At 50.2% G+C, this 21,528-nt stretch overlaps 1 protein-coding gene across 1 annotated transcript in view; it reads right to left on the bottom strand.

The window, feature by feature from the left end:
• NOL4L (nucleolar protein 4 like) overlaps positions 1 to 21,528 on the bottom strand; it is a 62,195-nt gene that overhangs the window by 30,953 nt on the left and 9,714 nt on the right. Inside the window, exons 2-4 of the mRNA XM_075769080.1 lie at positions 12,753 to 12,908; positions 8,910 to 9,021; positions 4,245 to 4,354 (exon numbers count right to left, since the gene is read on the bottom strand). Of these exons, the coding sequence (XP_075625195.1) occupies positions 4,245 to 4,354; positions 8,910 to 9,021; positions 12,753 to 12,908 (378 nt within the window). The remainder of the gene's footprint in view (positions 1 to 4,244; positions 4,355 to 8,909; positions 9,022 to 12,752; positions 12,909 to 21,528) is intronic.

The following is a 21,528-nucleotide window of genomic DNA, read 5'->3' as shown; positions in this document are numbered from 1 at the left end:
TACATCCTTGGGATTTGAACCCCTCCGTGTCCCCTTCCAGGATTACCCTGCTGTTTGGGCTAAAACATTGCTTGAAATGGAGTTTTGAAAACCACTTCACATCCACACACCATCACACACTCCATCCATCCAGTAATTTCCCTGTAAACCTGGAGTGTGTGACAGTGCAGGACAAGGCTCTGTCCCTCTCAAACACTTACAAGTCAGTGTAGCAAAGCCATAGCAACAAGAAAAGCGCTTATGTTATTTCCCATCCAAGAGCAGCTCCTGCCATTCACTGATTGCATGACCTTCTGTCAGCAGTCATTGAAGCAACCTTTGAAAATGTTTCTGTATCATTTAAACCTAGTTACTCGGCCCTGGACTGTGTCTGCCAAGGCAGCAGCAACATGTCCAGAGCAGAGAGTGAATCTGGCATTTCAGTGCTGGGATTTCTTCTTTTTAAATCTTCATATTCCACCAGCTACCAGTGGAAATCATTCCCAACAGTGTGGCATGAAATATAAATCCAAGGCTGAGTTTGAATAAGACAGAAAAGATTGTCTAGAAAATGACTGCAATAAACTCAAATAACCAATCATTTTTAAATGCTAATATTTATCATTTGAAAATGAGGCGGAAGGATCATTATAGATAAATATCAAATATCTTCTTTTCATTCCTTTTTGCTGCTAGATTGGGAAGGTCAGAAGTTCAGAGACCTTAATGCCCCAGGAGATACCCTGAAATGTGGCTAATTCGGCACTCTGTGGAATGGGAAAGGGGCCTGATTTTTCTCACACATGTCAGAATTGGTATAAAATGGGAATGAAGGAGGACTCACACCCCAGAAGCTCCTGCATGTCCTAGTGAACCCAATTTAAGCAACATGGGTCACAGTTGTTTTCTGTCATGCCAGAATAAATGTACTGACTCCAAGAAATATATTGAAATATATTCTGCAGGAACTCTTCATTTTGTGAGCAACCATGTAGAGAGCTCCTCTCCTGACTGGTTTTTTCCCTAAGCAGAGATAAAATGCTTTCTCTAAGGTTCTTCTGGCTGTGCTTCCTTGTGGAGACACTGCTGCCTTAATAGTGACGTGCTTAACAGCACTAATAAATTACAGTTACATGCACACCTTTTTTTTTTTCCTGAATAATGAAGTTAAAAGGCCACTTTGGCATAAATTCATTCATTGTTACCCCAAGTGAAGCAAGTTCCTGATGGTGCTGCTGCATACAAATAATTGCTTTTGGCAAAAGCCAAGTCGAACACAAGTCCGTTGCTTAATTTATTTCTATTATCACCATCAAATGTTGATGAGTGCAGGGCAGTAAGGTGGCATGGCAGCAAAGCTGAGCTAGAGAGGAACCAGCACCATTTTGTAAATGCTGATATGTAAAAACCAGGCAGTGTGTATTTGTGTAGTACAAACAAACTTTAAAAGCAGGCTGTATTTTTTTCCTGGTTTTCCATTAGTAGCAAAATCTGAATTATTTCTATCATCTTTAGAGGACTTTTGCAGTTTGTAAACACCTGGAATCCCAACAGCTGCAACTCCCTAACCCTAAAGCTCCCTCCCTGGGGAGAGGGAGAGCAGCAGCCCCCCTTTCACAGCCCATGCTCCCCAACGACTGCCAGGATCCTCCAGCAAAAAAAGGACAGTACTGTTGTGTTTCCAGTGTAAAGTATGAAGAAGGAAAAAAATAGGAGAATGCTCGGTGGAGGCAACCGAAGCCTGGTATTGTTATTATCACATGCAATAGGAAACAGAGCATGTTTTGACCTGTGCTGAACAGGCAATTCCTGGGGTCATTCTGCTTTTCCTCTCTTCTTTTGCATAGACTTCAGCATTAGCAGCTCCAGGTACAGCCACAGCAGCCTTAGGAGTGTGGCACTTGTTTCCCCAGGGAAAGCCGGGGAATGTCCCCTATCTCAGAATGGATGGCACCCAAGTCCCACTGGATTTTCTCTGCGGGTTCCAACTACCTGTATCCTCTCCAGACCGTCGCTACCTCCAGATCTGATGGAAAGCTTTAATGCTTCAGAATTCTAAACAATAAGACTGATCTTTTGTTATTTTGCTCTCAGGAATCAGTTTCAGTAACACACTGAATGGCAAATTTTACTTTTCCAAACAGTTTTTTCCCTTGGCTGCTACAGCTTGAAAAGCTTAGAAAGCTGCGCTGCAACATACCGATGAGAGCTCAGGAAAAGAAAAACTTTAGAGGCAGGGAATAACATCAAGACGTTTGATTTATGATCTAAACCAACAACTGCTGGTTGCCTCAGCTGGCCCCTTTTTTGTTCCTGTATGACATATGCTTATATTCCGATCTTAGCTAGCTTCAAGAGTATTTGTGTTAGCAGCACGTAATACCTATCTATCTAGTGACAGCTCTGGTGCAAACTGCTAAACCAAAATTCAGAGTATAAACTTCTCAACTCTCTAAATTATCAACCAAAGTTCTCAAAACAAGAATCCCCAAGCATGTAGCTGTAAAACTCAAGATTCAGTACTAATGCCTGCCAGCTTCTGGTGTATTTTTTATTATGGAAATAAGATCAAACTGCAAGTCCAGTTTTCTACCTGTAGAAACTGTGTACAGGAGTTTAATGAAGCTTCATAACACATTTCTCTTGGACAGAGCTTTGGAGCCAGGAGAACTTGGTAGAAAATGCCTAAATGGTAACTAGACAAACCTCTCAATCTGTCCTTTTGTATACATGAAACTTAACTTGAAACAACCATCTGAAATACTGACTAGCACAGTTAGCCTTCATGGCCCACTAAGTCCTTAACCTTAGTGAAGAACAGGTCGGTAGTCACTGGTACGGACAACGGCAGCATCTGTGATCTCAACGCCTCTCTGCTAGGAGTTGCACCGAGACCCTGCAAACACTTTGCACAAGCCAAAGGTGGTCAGAATATGTCAGCTTTCGATCCTATTTATCCAAAAGTGGTCCTGAAGCAGCAGCGCATCCATCCACTCCATGTCCCCAGCCCAGCCCAGCTCAGCCCAGCCCAGCCCAGCCCAGCCCAGCTAGGCCTGGCCCAGCCGCTCCCCGGAGCTGTCCATAGTTCTACCGCCTGACCCAGCTCCTCCACAAAACCTGGCACATCGCAGCCTTTCACGTTTCAAAAGCTAAAACATAACATATTGCAAACAAAACCTTAAACCCATCCAACTGTCCAATGTGCGCAAAGGAAAAAAGCTCCAAAACACAGAAGAGCTTCCCATCAGACGTTATTTCGTCCTCCAGCAAGAAGGTGCTGAAGCGACGGAGAAGCCTAGCATTTCTCTCTCTGGCTCCTGACAGCAAACTCACATCTGGCATTTTACACCCTGGCAATGGATGCTCTAACCAATGTCCCTTTAGGGTGCCACTAGATAAAAGTACCTATTGGGCGCAACTTCACAGTTCAAGCTATTAGCAATGTTTTCCACCACTGCACAAAGCAAACTCTTTAACTTTTTGCAACTGGCAGTAATGCATGAGATCAGATTTAGATTTCAGTGTGCTGGAAAGAAAATCCAGCACTGGCTTCCAGTGCAGATTGTAGGGAGCAAATAAAACATACTTTTCTTTTTATAGACTGTTTCCATGGTGCACAGAGGTTCCCATAGCTAATTCTGCAGCTGCAGAACTTCAGAAAATTGCACAGCCTGGGTATAATCCTGTGGCAGTCTGCCCCATCCATTCCCAAATCCAAATCCAGTGGCTTAACACTCTCATCAAACAACTCAGCCTTCTCCGATTTCGACACGAGAGCGGAGTGGCTGTAGCTGGACTTCCTCAAGTTGACGATCAGTTTAAGAGAGAACCGGAGCAACTGAAGCAGGGGCTGGGTTTCAGATCCCGTCTGCTAAAGCTCCCAGGCAATTAGGAGGAGGTAAAGAAACAAATTCCTATTAATCAGATGTATTTTTAAGAAAATTTCTTAGAAGAACTGTATGTTTAAAGAACAAGCAGGCTGTTATAAGCAATAACTGCATCATCCTCTCCACTGACATGACGCTGAAGTAGCCCTGTTTGATTTCTTCGAGCCAGAAGATCAGAGGCGCACTGCCCTCCCGGCTTCTATGCACCAACACTCGCTGTACTTGGTCAGAGCCTGACCCGCCCGGACAAACCAGCCATTTCCAAAAGCATCCTCCAAAAATCGATGTGCCAAGCACAACTCACTCCCTTTACCCCTTCAGCACAGGCAGAAACCCGTTCTGCACCTCGCACTGCCCTGCGCCCGGAGCGCGACTCACCTGTTCCTGCGAATTCATTACCCGCAGCTTCATCTGCTTCAGATAAGTAGAGGTGAGGGGCATGTTGTAGTCAATGATCCCAGAAACCAAAGAGGAAGGTGGTTCGCTCTCTGAAGAACAGAGGAAACACTTTATTTAGACACAGGGATGTGGAAGCACAAACCTATGATGTGTTCTCATAATCATTAAACATATGTATTTAGAAGCACTTCAAATCCCTAGCTAGAGCTGGTGCCCGCTGAGCTAAGGTTCCTATAAGAACACGACCCCACCAAGAACATAATTACAGAACAGATGTTGTTTCGGAGAAAAAAAGCATTGCTGTCACCTGCGGAAAAGACTAAACATAATATATAATTTTTCAGTCTGCCAAACTAGAATGTAGCAGAGGAAGAAACCGAGTCTTGCCGATGCCTCAGAAGCACTTCCATGCAAATGGGATTTATGCAGAGGTTGATGAACAAGAATATATTTGCAGCTTGCTTTAGCATTGCAAAGTCTTGCCAATTTTGCTGGGATTCCCTCAGGTAGGAGTTAACATTAAGGCAACTTATTAAGTTTCTCTATCTGGTGATGAAGGTTATTTTTAACATCCTAATTAAACCACAAACTTAATTTTAAAGATCTTTAATTTAAATTGTTCCTGTTGATTCCTCTGCCTGCATCATACTAAGCTCTAGAGATCACTCTAGATTCAGACCGCTCCTGCAGATCGTTTTGTCTGGCCAGACCGGAGGAGTCCCCACAAAGCAAATTCTCAATGATTTTTCTGAATTCTCAAAGATTTGTCAGCTCTGCCATCTTCGCTGTGGAGCTTGCGAGCTGTCCATGTAGGACATGAGACTGCTAGAATTATCTGTTCTAACACTGAATTTACAGGCTCATGCAATGGGTTTGTTCAAGAGGAAAGTTGCCATTTCCCACAGGGATGGCTGCTGGGTAAAAGAAAGATTTCTTTGCCCTCAGTATAGGCAGATGCAAGTGTGGAGAATTAATCCAGCCTTCCAGCACACTCTGAAGGGATGTGTGGTGTCCAGTGGAAAGTGAACTTAAGCAACAATGGACAGGGAAGAAGGATTTCCAGGAGCTGAAGGTGAACTGATGGTAGGAGGTTTCCATTCCTGTCTCTGAATCTCCCTGGCTGGCTTGCATTTTCTGGGGTCACTGGTTTCACAGGCATCTCTGACACAGCTCCTTGAAAAAGAACCTTCACAAAATGTTTTACAGCACCTTAGAAAACCCATCAACCCAAACATAATGGGCCTGCTTTTCAGAAATGCTGAATATCAAAAAATCCCAGCGAAACTCAGCAGACCTGAAGACGCTTCACACCCGTGGAAATACCAGATCTATCATGTCTAATTAAGATATGACCTGACCCAAAAACTGTCTGTAACTGACTTAAACATCACATAGGTTTTTGCAAATCTTCTGTATCAAAACACTAACTGGGTCCATGGAAATACAATGCTTTTTTTTTTTTTCCAGGTCCATCTAATTCATCCCCAGGCAGCTGAAGCATTCCTGCCTGTGGATGCAGGAAAGGGTGGCCAGAGTTACTCAGGCCCTCCGCTCGCTCAAATATGAAGGTGCAAAGCTTTTAGGAACCTTGTAAACCAATTCCTCCCTTCTTTTCTCATGGTTGTATGTCAGTGGTCTCTATCATGCTTTGACCTACATATTAATTAAGAGCACTTCTATGTCTCTATAAATTATGCACCCAAAATAACCCATTATTCTACTGCGCAAGGATGTTACTTTGTGATGAAAAGAGGCTAAAATCCCAGTGCAAGGGGTGCTTCTCGCAGTCTGGTTTCGTGGTGAAAGGGGAAACAGCTTCTAGGAACAAAATCTGCCACCTACTCAGGCTGCCTGGGGTCATCAATATTTGAGTCTTTAAGAAGAGTTTAGGAAAGCATTTGCTAAGAGTAACAAAGATAGAGCTTATCTTTCCTTGAAGCACAGGCGTGGATGAGGTGAGTCTTTCATACCTCTGAGGACGATATGTTGCTCTCCTGCCATCCCCCACTTAACTGTTCAGCACTGCAGAAATGAATGAGGCTCAACAGAAGCAGCTCAGCATCCTCACATGGGGAGGAAGAGGGAGGTAGATGATCTTTGGTGCTTAAATTCTGCCTGAAACCATCCTGATGTAAATCTGGAATAATCCCATTAGCAGCCACAAATTTAGTGTGAATTTGTGCAACTGCAACAGATAAGAGCTTGAGCCTAAGCAACAAAAACCTTTTTTTCTTTTTTAAGCTAACTGGAAAAGAAAGAAAACCTTTGTTTGAAAAGGCCTGGGGGACTCCACAGGAACAATCCTCATTCCCTATGTCACAAGAGGGGGCTACTGGAATTCTTTAGCTCATTTTTCAAAAAGTTATCTATATCACATGCCCCATGTGTTGGACATACAGATGGAACAGGCAGAATGGTTTAAAGTAAAATGGTTTTGATCCTAATTCCACACTTGTGTAACTCCACTGGAATTAGTCCTAATTTAATAACAGTGTAAAGAGATCGCAGTGAAGTCCAGTGATGTTCTAAGTTTCCCATTAGCAAGACAATTTGCTTTATGAATTACGTGGGTGCCCTGCCCTGCAGGGTTTGATGTCAGACATGTTTAATTAGGGATTTTTGTGATCACAAATGAAATGTGTTGAGATTTGTTTAATGGACAAGAGAAGTAGGAAGAGATGGGAATGACTCAAATTTGTTAATTTTACTGAGTTAAACTTTACCTATATATGCTTGTATGTGTGTATGCATGTGCCTACACCTAGGTAATTCTTCTATGACTCCAATGGTTTTTTTAGGTGATTTACTCCTGATAAATTCTTGAATAGGTATTAGTGAAATCAGACACTCTTCCCCAGTAAAAGTTACCTTATCTAATCTACTCTATGCATTTTCACAGGTACTTAGTCACTATTTAGGTACTACTCAGAGCAGAAAGGCACTTCTGTCCTTCCATTCCTGGTGGGTAAGAAGCAGGACTTTTTACATGCCTGTTTGATTTATTTTTCAGAGAACTGCTAAGGGAGAAAGATTTATGAAAATCAATTGATATGAATTTGTAAATTTGCTCAGGACAGCCAGATCACAGCCCCGATCATGGTTTCCACAGCTAGGACAGCTCTGGGGAGGACAGTCAGCACCTGGTGTTCTCTGAGCTGGGTGCTGTGTCGCTAGGAGAGGCGTGGGGGACGTGGGGAAGGTGGGTGGGCCGGAGGGAGCCCCTGAAGGAACAATGAGCCTTTTCATCAGCTGCCTCCTGAAAAGGGATCCTGAGCTCCAGGGCGGACGGCTCGGCTAGTGCCAGGCGTTTAGAAAAGTGTCCTGGTTTGGGTCAAGCCAACAGGCGACATCCTTGTTGGCCTGATTCATCTCATGGCCCTTCCCGTCCACTGAGCCGATTGCTGCAGCCGCAGTACTTGGAATGTCACTGGTGATGGATGCGGCGCAATCAGTGTAAAGGTCAGGTTTGCTCCCAGTGAGGCCAAAGGCCAAAACTTCTCTTGACCTAATTGGAAACAGGGATCGGGCCCTTAGCCCGCAAGAGTGGGAAGTGCCACGGTAATGGAGCTTAGGCTAATAAATGTCACATAGGATTATTTGGGAGAGTTTCTAAAAAATATAACAAGTACAAAGCATTTCAGTTACTAGCTTTGGAGAGCTGGCACACATAATCCACTTAAACGGAACCTCTGGGCTGTCCATAGCCTTGCTCCTAGAGTAAACAGTCAGAAATTGGTATTTAATACTAGAAATTTTCTATTGTTGGGTCCTTTGTTCATTTAATTCTGTTTCTCTGCTTGATAAGAGCTGCCAAATGAGCCTGTTTGCCTTAACAGTTTCAAAATAGTCTAACTCTCTGCAGTTTGCTTATGTTTTTTTAAAGAAGCAATTTTGTTGGGTGAAACCTCTGAGTCAGTTTGATGCTTTGCCCTTGATCATGAAAACAAGTTTGTAATTCAGAAAAAACCACACAAACATCAACTTTAACCATTTACTCTGGAAGAAAACCTGGTTCTACCTTACATACCGCTTATATCTTTTAGGCCTAGGAGCTGCAGATTGGTTCCACTTACAAAAGAACTATAATGACCTAACCACCACAATGGCCACGCTAATTGGTTGTATACATAGGCATAATATAACTTTGATTACTAAAACACTTTCCGTTATCAAAAAGAGGATCATGCCCTGCATATCAATTAATTACTGCAAATTACTACTTTGTCAGAAACTTCAGTTATTCAGACCTATTCAATGTCTTTCATTACAAAATTAATAGTTTAAAGGAAAAAACTTTAGGTCACGTTTTTCAGAAATTGAAGTTTCCACCCACATATGATTATGGGTTGATTGCAAACATATCTGCAGTATTTTTGACCCACGCTTTGTACAGTTGCATTGGGGAAGCTCAGAAAGCAAGCTCGACTGCTTCTGCTCTGTAAGCTGAAAACAGTAGCAGACAACACAGACCGAAGCAATTCTTTCAGCTTGGCTATAAAAGTGCACGAAAAATAACACAGGTTAAGAAAACCATTAGGTTAAGAAGTATGTCATCGATGAGGCGGTATCCTGACAGCTATCAGCGATACCATGCTGGTATGAAATGCTGTGTCAGCTCTGCTGGCAGAATTCATTTGCCTTTACCTTTCGGCTCCAGTCCGTTGGAGTTGAAATGCATCCTCTTCTGGCACTCGGTGCAACTCATCAGGAACCTGGTCACAGCTTCTCTTGGGAGAAAAGCATAGGTCTCTGCAATCTGGGAAAACAAGGAGATAGCTGTATGTCCTGGGCGAGGGAGAATGCCTACGGGAGAGCAGGGTGGAGACCACGGGCACCCTCCCACCACGCCTGCTCAGCCTAGGCAAGAACATCAACGACTCACAGCGATACATCAATCCTGTCAGCCCGGTCCTGGGATCCCTGCATCCCTCCCTCTGGAGCAACTGTTGGTGGAGGAACATTTTGGGAGGGTAACTGGTGTGTCAGAGAGGCACCGAGATGCAAATGAACGGACCTTTGGACTCCCTGCGTAGCCATACTTTCACAGAAACTCCTTTCCATTCCCTCTCAGAGTCTGGGAAGAGCAAAGCTACGAATGTGTAAGAATCAAATGAGAAAGTGAGGTCTCGTCAGCTCTGTTTGCATTGTTAATTACCATCACACCAGTAACCTGAAGAATCCATTAATCTTTTGTAAGGGCAGGTCACTTTTTCCCACAATGACAATCAATTACTGTTAATAATACTTTGCACTTCTGTGACATATTTTATCTAGGGAATTGAAAACATTTTTACAAACAGTAATGAATTAAGTCTCCTGAACCTTTGTGGGATATTTGTATTTTACAGACAAGGAAAAGCTAAGGATAAATATTTAAAACTTGGATGCTTGAAGTTAAACACTATATCCAGACCTAAGCACTGACAGAAGGTGCCTGGCTATCACAGAGTCCTATTATTCCAATTAATCCCTGCCAGCAGCAATTTTACAGTATTTCTAAAGATCAAGACTAGGTTATTTGGAGAAGGAATGAGGCAATTTTAATGTAGATTTCTTTAAGGCCATAAGAGACCATCAAATCATGGAGTCTGACCTTCTGTATAGCACAAGTCAGGGAACTTCATCCAGGTTCTCCTGCAGCCCAGTAGCCTGTGGTTTGCCTAAAACATCTTCCAGGAAGACATCTGGTCTTAATTGGAAGGCATTAAGAGGTGGAGAGCCCACCTCTTACTTTGGGGTTGGTTCCTACGGTTAATCACCCATCCTGTTTGGTCTAAGTGACTTGTCCTAGCACGGCGGTTCCCAAACCAGGGGCCGTGACCCCAGCAGGGGTCACAGCACTTACAAGTGGGGTCATAAAGCAGACAGAAATTCAATTGTTTGTGCCAGTCCTGAGGGCTGCGAGCCCAGCAGAAGTGGGGCTCAGAACGGGAAGCAGGGCTGCAACCAGACACCTCGCGAGCGACGGCTGGTGACGGGGGCCGAGCCAGGAGGGCAGCCCAGGATGTCCTGATCCCCCTCCTCTGCCAGTAGGCATCACCCTCCCACCTTATTTTGTTAAGCAAAAATAAAAATACTTAAATTCCAAGCATTTTTCTATCCTACAGGAAAGGGTGATGTTTAAGTTGGGAATAAAATAATGTAATAGATGGAGTGCAATGGGGCAGAGGACAGAGGGTTTGCTTGATCATGGCCAAAGCAGCCCCGTGACCCGGTGTTGCGGTGGGAGGGAGAGACATTTATCTCCACTGAGCGGCAGCAGAGCCCGAGGTTTTACATGCATGCTAATGCCAGATGGGTGGAAAGTTCAGGCAGGGACCTTGTCCCAGCCGTTTAAATGGAGGATGCAGTGCCTGGTCCTCATGGGATTGTCTTTCTATTTAGCTATAGCCCCATCGAGCTCTGTTGTGACTGAGCGGCTGCCCAGCTCAGCCTTTGCCTCTGTGCGGTATTTATCAATGTGCAAGCGCTAGGGATTTCCACAGAAATGCTGAAATTAGGGGCCTGAAAATTGCTGGTGGCAAACGTGGTATTGTGGTACAGGCAGGGAACTGTCCCTTCATGCTGCCCGTGGGGCTGAGCCCAGTTTCCCTGCCTCTTTTGCTCCAGCAAGCCCATAGTCTCTGCTGCAAATGTTCAGCTAATTTTAGTGATACAGTTGTTATTTCTCAGCTGATTTGATGCTTTGCAGAGCAGACAGCTTCCTTGATGAGTTATCTCCCATCCAAACTCCCTTTCTGATTGCCTCCCTCCGGAGGTCACGGACAAGGGCAAACTCTCCAGTGTCTCTAATCAGAAACGGTGGGGAAAGGGAGAGCGAGAGAAACGGCAGGGGACACTGAAGCCTCCCGAGCTGACCGCCCAGCAGCGTCCCTTTGTGCACCCGAGCCATGGCACAGGGCGTGCTATGCAGCATTTCACCTTCCAAACCCGGCTGCAAAGGCGCTCTGGGGAGACTGGGCATGAGCGAGGCCATGAGCGAGGCCAGCCAGCCCAGCCAGGCAGCGTCCTGCCAGGTCAGGAGGGGATACACACTGCTAATGTGATGATCTCAGCTCAAGAGGGAGACGGAGGGGTGGAGCGTGAAGCTCTCTGACTGCTGCGAGCAGGCCTGGGAAAACAGACGGATCCAGCCTGCTCCCCTGAGGCTGTGCAGGGCACAGATTAGTCCTCCAGAGAGCTGAATTGAAGGAATTAGTGGGGGGTCAGAGTGGTCTGCTGGGGAAATGAGCGGAAAGTTTTTGAATTGTGGTTGTGCTGGCGGGGTTGCCCACCCCCAGACTGTAAGGAGGTCACCTGCCCTCGGCCAGGGAGGGTCAGTGTGTGCCCCGGCCCCTGGCCCTGTCGCAGAGGCAGAGTTGAGCACGCAGGGCATGGAGCGATGCCACGAGCTCTGTGTTCAGAGCCCTGCTCCCTGGGGGTTCCCACCACGAGCGGGGGCACTGCAGGGCACTGGGTGTTCCTCCAGCACTGCCAGCACGAACAGCTGTGGATGGACCCAGGGACATATGCAGGCAGGACAGGCAGGACAGACTCCACCCCTGAGCCAGCTCAGGCAGCACACCGAGCCTTGCATCATCTCAGGCATCATTGCAGAGACCAGGGCTCCTGCACAGACCTCTCCAAGATGATGTATACACCACAGACATGAGCTGCCAACCAGCCATTTCTGTCTCTAAGCGACCTGGTCCTTAGGGCTGTGGGATTCAAGGGAGTAGCTCAGGTTTGGACAGTAAATTCAGCTCTTCTTGTAAAAGGAGAGCCCAAACGTTTGCATTGAAGGGCTGTGCAGAGTCAGGAGAAACAGCAAGCTCCCTGGAGAAGCACACTTCAAGCTAAATTATTCCTGACCTAACTAGAGTGGTTTCAGGATGGATAGAGCTGGTTCTCAGCATCCATGGAGCACCTGATGAGACTTAGCTCGGTGCCTGCCTCCATTTTGTAATGGAAGAGACCAGCCATGGGCTGGTGCGAGCATCCACCCGGCTGGGGAAGAAGGGCGGGCTCCAGCCGTACCCAGTCCCCTTTCTGGCTGCTCCTGCCCTTCAAGGCCCATGTGAAACAGTTCCCTCTGGCTGAGGGAGACAGGGAGGCAGATGGCATGGAGCAGACTGCACAGGGGACTGGGCAAACATCCCCTTGCCCATCAGTAATACCAAGCATTTCTCTTGCTTTTTTTCCCCCCAGACACATCTTTGTATGATTCACTTGGTCCTTCCTCTCCAAGCAGCCGTACCGTTGTGCTGCCACTGCAGCTTGGTTTCCCATCTCCCGAGCACAGCTGCTCTGCCTTTAAATGACTCCTTTCTCACACCTCCCTGCACACACATACGGGACTCTCCTTCGCCTCTGCCTCCCACCAATGGCTCTGCTTCTACCTGCCTTCCCATCCCTGTCCCTATCCCCATGGGATGCCTGATCCCACGGCCCCTCTGCCCTTCGCTCCCGTCCCGTCACTGCCCGGGGCACACAAAGGGGGAGTCTCACCGCTCGGTAGGTTTTCTTCTGCCCGGCATGTTTGGGTGCTTTGCCCGGCTCCGACGAGCTCTCCACATGCATCGAGTATATGATGTCAAAGAAATCTTCCACCACAGCCACGCGTTTCAGAGAGATGCCCTCGGGCTCCGACAGTCCATCTGCCCCCTACAACAGTGCAGGCAAGTTGAGTTAGTGTCAGCGCTGGGTGACAGGGGTGATGAGATGGGCCCGGGGCTAATGTGGTTGGAGGGGGCAGAGTCGTGGTGCTCCAGCCCCAGGCTGCCTTGGGCACGGGGGATGTGGGGGATAAATTAAACAGTGCTCCAGGGAGGATCCTGCTGTAGCCAGGGCAGTGGCGGCTGCTGCTGTTGTGCTGCTGAAGCTGCCAGTGAAACTGGGCCAGGAACAAAAACAAGGGAAGAGTCCAGAGTGAAGTCACAACCAATCAAGAAATTCAATTTTCATAATTTGGGATGATTTTGCTAGGCGGGGAACAAGCAGAGGAAGCTCTTTGGACCTGCACATGGTACTAAACCATCCTGAGAAGTCCCACAACATGGGGCACCCTTGCTGGCTGCAGTCCCCACGGACACGGATCACCTGGCAGGACAAGGTTTCACCGTAATACCAGGATATGGCCCCTAAAGGAAGAAGACAGAATCGCGCTCCTTCCCCACACTGACCTTTACAAGGCACCCTCCCTCTCTCGCATATGCAGAGCAGCTGAGCGCTGGCAGCAGCAGCAGCAGAGCTCTTTGTGTGTTAGGATGTGCTGGAGAGCAGGAGGCAGTAATTCTGCCACACACGGCAGTGGTGACAGACTGGTGGGAGTGGGAAGTGTGGGGAGCACTGCTCCTCTGAGCTGACTGGCACCAACGGTGTCAGCTCACACTGGCAGGGTGCGCCACGGGAAGGGGAGGCAGCTTTTGATACCCGGCAGCTGCTAACGGCGCTCCGGCACAAAGCACCAGAGCGGGGAACGCTAATGGAGATAGTCGGTGGCTGCTCTAATGGCTGGAGGTACCAAAAAAGGGCCATGCTTTGGGAGGTCGCTTAGCTTCTTCCTTGGAAAAAACCACCATTATTGCATAGCCAGTTGTATGTACACACATATATATTATATATACATATACATACACATATATATATACACACACTGCGTCCCTTTGAGGCCTGCATGGATGCAGTGGTACACACCAGGCTGGTGAGCAGCAACCTGCACATCGAAACGACCTGCAAACTATCTTTTTCACATGCATTCACACATCTGTGAACGCAGGCGGAGATTGGCAGAGGTCTGCGTGCAAAGGGAACACCCAATCTCCTAACCTTTTTTTTTTTGGTGTTATTGGTGGTTGGGCTCTGTATCTTATACGGTATATAGATTAAATAAATGCTGTTCATAAGCCACTAGTCAAGGGACTCTCAAAAATCAATCATTTAGAGGGACTGCCTTCTGCTAAAGACTACTCAACATCTTGGGGAAGCAGTTTTTTAATGTAAAGCGCTCTTAAAGTTGTCTCCTCACTCCAATTTCGGAACAGAGACTGCCCGCACTGGGGACGGACTGCGGTGGGACGGGTCGATGTGCTCACCCAGGATATACACACGAGGATTTTCCAACACAAACCACCTCTGCCTTCCCCGGGGAGCCCTGAGCTGTGTATAAAGGTGGCTGTAACAAAGAGAATATTGAGAACGAACACAAGGGGCAGGGTGGCAGTGCTGCAGTGGTGGGGGTCGGGAAACTTCGCCCGAGGGAGTGTCTTTGAGGAATATAGATCTAATTTCTTCTGTCACCATTCGGGGAGTTTCACTTTAATCGAGGGCATGGGTATTCCCCTGCCAAGGAGGAGCGGGCATTAGGAGGCTTCCTACTGACCAATAATCCTCAGAGCAGGGTTGAAATGAGGATAATTACAGAAACAGGACAAAGGAAAATGCATCAGGAGAAAAGCACAGTCAGATGCAACAAGCAGAGCCCTCAAAATTAAGGCTGTAACCAACCCTGTAGGCAAATCACTATTTCCAGGGCCATCCCAACCAACTAAAACCCTCCTCCCTGCACAGCCAGCGGTTCCCTATTTCCTCCTCGGTTTCAGAATGAATGCAGTTAAGGTAACCTCAAGGTCTGGGCATCGCTACAGCCTCTCTGCTCATCCAGCACCGCCTTCCTCTCCACCCTGGCTGGATGCCGGATACCGGAGCTGCCTCCTCGACATCGCAGTCCATGCAGCGACCCTCCCCTGACTCTTCGCATCTCTCCATCCTCTCGTCAGCCTTGTGACTTCTCTCCCCGTGACGATTGTTTAGCTCTGGGAAGCAGGTGAGATGCAAGCGGTACCAAAGCCACTGGATATAAGAGGCTGTATCAAGTCAGTGCTTCTAGGATTACAGAGGTTTATATCTGGCAATATAACCAAATGTTGACCTAGGATTTAAGAGGACACACGTGCTATTAGACTACCTCTCAGAGGGCCCACGCCCCTCCGGTTCCTCCTTCCACACCTAGTATTGCTCACGAGTATTCAAGGCATGAGTCAGAGCCCTTAATATCTCAGAACGGCTTAGAACCCTTTAGGTTTAAAAAGCAATAAAAGTTCAGTTGGGAAGAAGGATGGGAATAAGGGATGCTCTTACCCCCCTCCTGGTGTTGGGGCTTTATTGGATGTCACTTGCCCCCAAAATGAGTAAAAAATTTCAGGAGGAAAGCTCAGCCTTGACATAAGCTTTGGAAGCAGGCAGCATTTCAGGTGCTGAGGAGAGGAAGTCCCTCTGCCACCCTACAGGCATCCATCCTACTTTTCCCTACATTTGCCCAGCATTAGTTTCTCTCTCCTCCTTCCAGGTCTCCCTCCCTTTCCATCCCTGCGTACCCCATCCCGCAGGGATTTCTCTCACCTCCTCCCCACCTTCCCAGCATGGTTAGCGCTCTGTCTCCTCTCACCTCCTCTCCTCCAGGTTTCCCATCAGGTCTTTCCTCCCCAGTGCCCTTTGTTGTCCCCATCTCTTCTAGTCCCACATTTTTCCACTTGCCTCCCCCTCACCAGCCCCTGTACCCCACATCCCCCTGCATCGCCCTCTGCATCGCCCTCTGCATCACCCTCTGCATCCTCTTGCACAGCCCCAGTGCCTCGGTCCCTCCTGCACCTCCTCTGTGTCTCCTGCTCCATCTCACCGACCCTGGCCACCCCCCAGCGCCCTCAGCTCCAGCACCTCCTGCTCTCCTCCGCAGCCGCCTCCCGCTCTCTGGCAACCGGGCTCTATTTATAGCCGACGGCAGCGCCGGGACGTGGCTGTTTCAGGCCGGCGTCACCTCACTGCCCCACGCCCGGGGAGCGGTGACCATCATCTCCGAGGCCGGTGTGGCCCGTGAAGAGCAACGGGAGGCGACAGCCATTTCAGGCAGAGATGATGTCCTGGGGTGAGGCACGAGGATGGGCAGTGCTACCACACGCGTGAGGACCGGCCATGGCGCTGGCAGCGCTCACCCGCCGAGCCTCTGCCCCGGCATCTTTGTTCTCAGCAGCCGCCCTCGCCCTGCCCTCCCTCCCGCCTGCCGGAGGGCACTCTCGACCCCCGTTCCCCGGGGCCTGCTCGCACCGCCGCCATCCGCGACCCGACCCGCTGCGGGCTCCCCCTTCCCGCCCTCTTCCCTCCGTGCCCCGCAGCCAGCCCTGCCGCTGCCCGGGGCCGGGCCCTTCGCTCTCCCCCTTAAGGTGGGAGCGGCCCGGCTCGGCGTGAGGAGACGGGGACGGCACTCAGCGCCGCCCGCAGTGCCCGGGCAGCCCCGTGCGGCGGCGGGGCCCGGTACCGGGCGCGGCCGGCCGGCAGCGCGGCGGTGACATCTGCCGCGGCGGCGGGGAGAGAGGGAGGGAGCGGGGGAGGGCAACCCCCCTCCCGCCCGGCCCGGGCTGAGGCCCGCCGGCAGGTAGCGGGGTAACCATGGCAACCGGCGGGGCCGCGCGCTGCCGGCGGTAATCCGCTCCCCCGGGCCGGCCCGGGCCGGGCCCGCCGCCGGCTCCTCCTCACGCCCGCCCGGGTGCCCCCGCGCCCGCAAGGCCCCGCCCGGCACGGACGGGCCACGGGAAGGGCCCCTGGGCGCGGGCAGGCCCCGGCTGTGAGCAGACCCCCACGCCGGGGCCTCAGGCTACGGGCAGGGCCCCGGCATGCCCGGCCCCTGGCCGCGGGAAGCCTTCGGGGCTGCAAGCACCCAGGGTCCCACACCCTTCGTTTGGGCAGGCTCCTGCCGCCCCCAGGCCCCAGCCATCCCACCCGCTCTCTGCTGCTCTCCTCAGCACCCGAGCCCCCCCCACGGCAGCCCAGCCATGTCTCCCACATGGACCTGCCCTGCCTTAGAGCCCAACAGCAGCATCCACAGGCATCCATGGCCGGCCGCCTCCACCCGGCCAGCTCCTTCCACTCCCCACAGGCCCCTGCAGCCATTCCTCAGCTGCCCGGCGTGTGTGTGAAAACTGTCATAATCGGAGGGATTTGCAGCTAAACTGCAGCACTGACGAGCAAACTGGGTTTTCTGCAGGGCAGCAGGTCTAAGGCCAGCAGCTGCCATCCGATCCCCTCCGTGCTGCCCCGCGGTGACCTCCACCCCGAGCCCCTGCGAGCTGCCACCGCCCCATGCGAAACCAGACTCCCAGCCCGGGGCAGCTCCGCAGAGAGGCCAAGGGACGAGGAGCAGGCTCCATGCAAAGAGCTCCCGGTCCCTGCAAGCCCTTTCCCACCTCAGACTGTCTGATTTGGGAGAATCTGGGAGGATTTAATCTCAACTGTGAGCCAGGGAGCCAGCTCTCTGAAGCCTGCATGTTCCCAGCTCCTCTGCAGACTGACTGGTGGGGGGCACTGCTGGAGGACCTGGTACCTGCCTGGGCTGGGCTCAAAAGCCTGGAGGGTCCTGGCTCTGCCCTGGCACCAGCTGGCAGGGACAATCTCTGCCTCCTCCAGTGGGGCTGGCAGCTCTCCTGGGGGCCCAGGAAGCTGCCCCTGCTTCACTGCTCCACAGAGAGGCATCTCTTTGCAGAGGGGAAAACATGAGAGGGCCATTGGGCAGGGGGTGCTGGAGCAGGATTGGGATGGGAGGGAGTGCCGACTGCTTCCCCATCTGCTGTGTTCAACGGCAGATAAAATGCCGCCCTGGCCTTTGCGCGAGGGGCTGATACCAGCCGAATTCAGCTTCCTGTGAGTCAAAAGCCGCTTCCTGCCTACAGAGCCCTGCCTGATAATGGCTGCACTCTGTTCTCTGGCCGGGGAGCAGACCCTCTGCCCTCCCCTCTTCTCGCACTTCCCACATGAAAGCGTTCATCTCTGTATCTCCCAACCACAGCATCTCCCCCCGGCACCACAGTCTCCCACAGCACGTTAAACTCTTAATTTCCCGCTGCTGTCCGGAAGGGCCGCTGTCACCCTCATTCCTGGGACACCCAAAAGGGAGGTTTGGGGCCAGCTATATCAAGCCGGCCCTCAAGGTCACCTCCTTGCATCCAGGAGAGAGGCAGCATAGTTCGCTCTGCCTGTGTTCCTGCTGCCCGCTGGCAACGGGGCACAGCCGCTGCCCCCCAGCCGGGTCAGGATTGGGGTTCCCCAGTCCCATGCTGGAGCAAGCCGCCCCACAGCACGCCCGCGGGTTCCCCAGCCCATGCCTAGCATCACTATCACTGCAGCAATCAGCCGTCCCTCACTCTTACTGTAAGCCCTTGGTGGTTCCCTCTGCTGCATGCGCAAAGGTGCCGTCACATACTTGGTTTGAGATTAGCAAGCTCGGGTTTGTGTTTTATCTGAAGTGTTCTGCTGCTCTTTTCTCTTTAAGGTGCCCTTCTAATTTCCTACAACTTGTGGTTTGTTCTAAGGAAATTTCTGTTCTTTAGAAAAAAATTATCAGCTGTAACGGGGAGCGGACGTGCACAGGAAAAAGCAGTTGGACAGAAACTGCAACATACAGCAAAGGATGAAATCCTGCCATGCTGTCAGAGACATTCCTGCCAGGTGCTTAAGAGATGATACCTCACGTCCATCTCCCTGGGCAGCCCACCGCCTCCCAGGTTGCCTCCCGCACCCGGTGCCGTGGGTACCACCGGCAGACGGAGCGGCGAGCATGCGGAGCACAGCCCACCTCTGCAATTACTCCTTCTGCACAGGCTTCAGCACCGAAACAGACGTTTTATTTCAATATGGACTCTTACAACTTTTGATCAAGAAACTGTTCTTGGTACTTCTCATCTCTGGGAAGTCAGCCCTTGATTGGCTTCTATATTTAGACTTCTCCAGGGCTTTAGGAAGTTCACTCCTCATGGTATTTAGGTGTAGGATGAAAGCAGCTTTTGCGGGGGATATGTTAAACCACAGCAGGCTCCCTCTGCTAATGCTGTGAGGAGAAAGAAGAGCTAGATTCCTCGAACTTCCCTCTTCCTCTTGTCCCTCATGCCACGGGCACAGTGCATGCCTTAGAAATAGGCACTGGGGAAATGCTAGGCTGAGAACAATATCACTCTATTGCTCATACTAAAAAGAACCCATCAGAAGAATATGGGAAATGCTCTCACAGATTTTGCTTTTTTCTCCTGGAAATATTTTGCTGGGAATTTTTTCTGATAATTTCTGCTTGAAAAATGGGGGGAAAGCGGTTGCTGAAATGTTGACGATGTTTCTCTGTGCTGAGCATTTATATGTCATTTTGCATGAACCACCAAGCAAACATGAAGCACCATCCTGCACTTACAGCTTCAGTCCTACTTACTGCAGTACAAACAGCCCTGGCTCTGCTGATCAGCTGAGCTTCACTCCAGCCCAGGAGAGTTAATTTCTCCAGGGGAAACCAAAGCACAAAGAAGTCGTTTTCCCAAAGCTACACGTTGACTCAGGCCGGGAGCTGGCAGACCAATGTGCCCGAGTCCCCGGCCACCAGCCTGCACTGGGTGCATTCACATTGTTTCTCTACCCAGAACTGTACACAATACTTTTTTTTTTTCTTTCAAAGTAAATACTTCCTTGTGAGGGGGAGCCGGGCACATTATTTTTAGATGGCAAACAAAGCTGAGGTGTATGTCTTTCAGTGGTGGACAGGCGCCTCTTAGGAGTGAGCTGCTCTTTCAGCAGCTGCAGCTGAGCCATCGAGATGGGTCCAGGCCTTTGCTCTGACCTCGGCTTATTCCTCTCCCGGCTCCCAGGCCTGGGAATGAAAACACGGAGGTCTGGGAGGGGTGAGCCTGGAAATGGCAGCCCTGCCTCCAGCTGCAGAGAGGGCCCAGGTGGGCTGCGGGCTTTGCTGCGGGGTGCCTTGCTGGCCAGTGCCAAGGACAGGGGTGAGTGCGGGGTCTGGTGGATGGCTGCTCCCCTGGGGAACGGGGCTGCCCTCCATCCCAGGCCTGCCTGGAGGAGGGAGAAGTCTGGCAGGCAGAGAGGCTTGCTCTGATGCCTGCTCTGCCCGGGAGGCAGAGGACATTTTGCACTGCGCAGGAGAGCAGAGCTGCCTCCCTGCGAGCACCGGGCTGCATGCCGGCAGGGGAAGCCAGAGGAGCAGCTGGATCTGGCACGCAGAGGTAAGCGCAGCGCTCCCCAATAAACGTGACCCCGCGCCTGCCTGCCAGGAATGAGCAGGGAGCCGGCGCTGCCCTGCCTGTGCTGTGCTGCCTGCGGGCAGGGTTACAGGGCAGGCAAGCAGGCTGTTTAAAGGGTAACAAAATACTGGGTGCCTTGGAGCAGCCTAAGCTGCCGTCAGAGCACCGTTTCTCTTGGGTTTGGTGAGAAAGGCTGCTGCGACCTCGTGAGCAGAAAACCCAACCGACCTGCCCGGGAAATCGCTCCCCTGGGACCGTGGTCTTCACACCCATCAACTGGGGACCACTGCACTGCTCGGCTCTGCGGCGTGCCGTGACCTGTGCGGGAGAAGAGTCGCACCGTGGCTCGCTAACAGGGAAGGTATCATGGACACTATTATTTGGGAATTATTATAATGTTGCAGTATTTCTTACTATTTTGAAATAGGCAGAGTTAAAATGTGAGTTTGGGTGGGGTTTTTTTAATAAATCTGCAAAGATGGGTAGCAATTTCTTTATGTCATTTGGATCTTGTTCTAGGTGATTTGGGGGGGCATGCTACTGGGGCAGAAAAAGCGGGGGGGGAAATGGTAATCTGCATTTATAATTAGAAAAGCATTTATATTCCATAGCATCCTGAAAGAAAACTAAAACTAGAAATCTAAAAAATATTGAAAATATATAGCTGTAACAAATTCAGAACATGTTTAGAGCTGGCTCTTCCTTGAAGGAAGTTACCACTGTAAGCAATCTCCACAGCGCTGAGGCACTGATCTAATAAAGATCCCCACCAAAGCAAAACCTTTCAAGCTGGAGGGGGACAAGGCATTGTAACAAGTGATGAGGTTACCAGTCACAGCAAGGTGACCCCTCTCTTTCCTCTTCCTGGGAATAGACCCACTGGTGTTAGGGAAGCCGTGTGACATCATCATACCTACAGCGAGGACACGGTGATGTCAAAATGAAACTAAGCAGGAGGAGGCACAAAGCAGCAGTGGCAGTTCAGCTCATCAGCGGCAAGCAAAATTATGTAAAATAAGTTACAAATGATGCTACAGTGAATCAAGGTCAGACTGGGCTGAGGCTGAGCCCTGGATGCATGGCATCCTGGTGTCTGCTCCCTGTTCCCTGGCAATTCAGCGTATGTGGGCCACAGTCGGAGACTCCCACAGGAACAGCAAGATGTGCCTCTAGGAAAATGCTGACAGCTCAGCAGGGGGGTAAAATGCCTGCACGCC

Source organism: Balearica regulorum, chromosome 16 (genome assembly GCF_011004875.1).
Source record: "Balearica regulorum gibbericeps isolate bBalReg1 chromosome 16, bBalReg1.pri, whole genome shotgun sequence".
In the NCBI taxonomy this organism is placed as follows: Eukaryota; Metazoa; Chordata; class Aves; order Gruiformes; family Gruidae; genus Balearica; species Balearica regulorum.
This window is presented reverse-complemented; position numbering and strand designations above follow the sequence as displayed.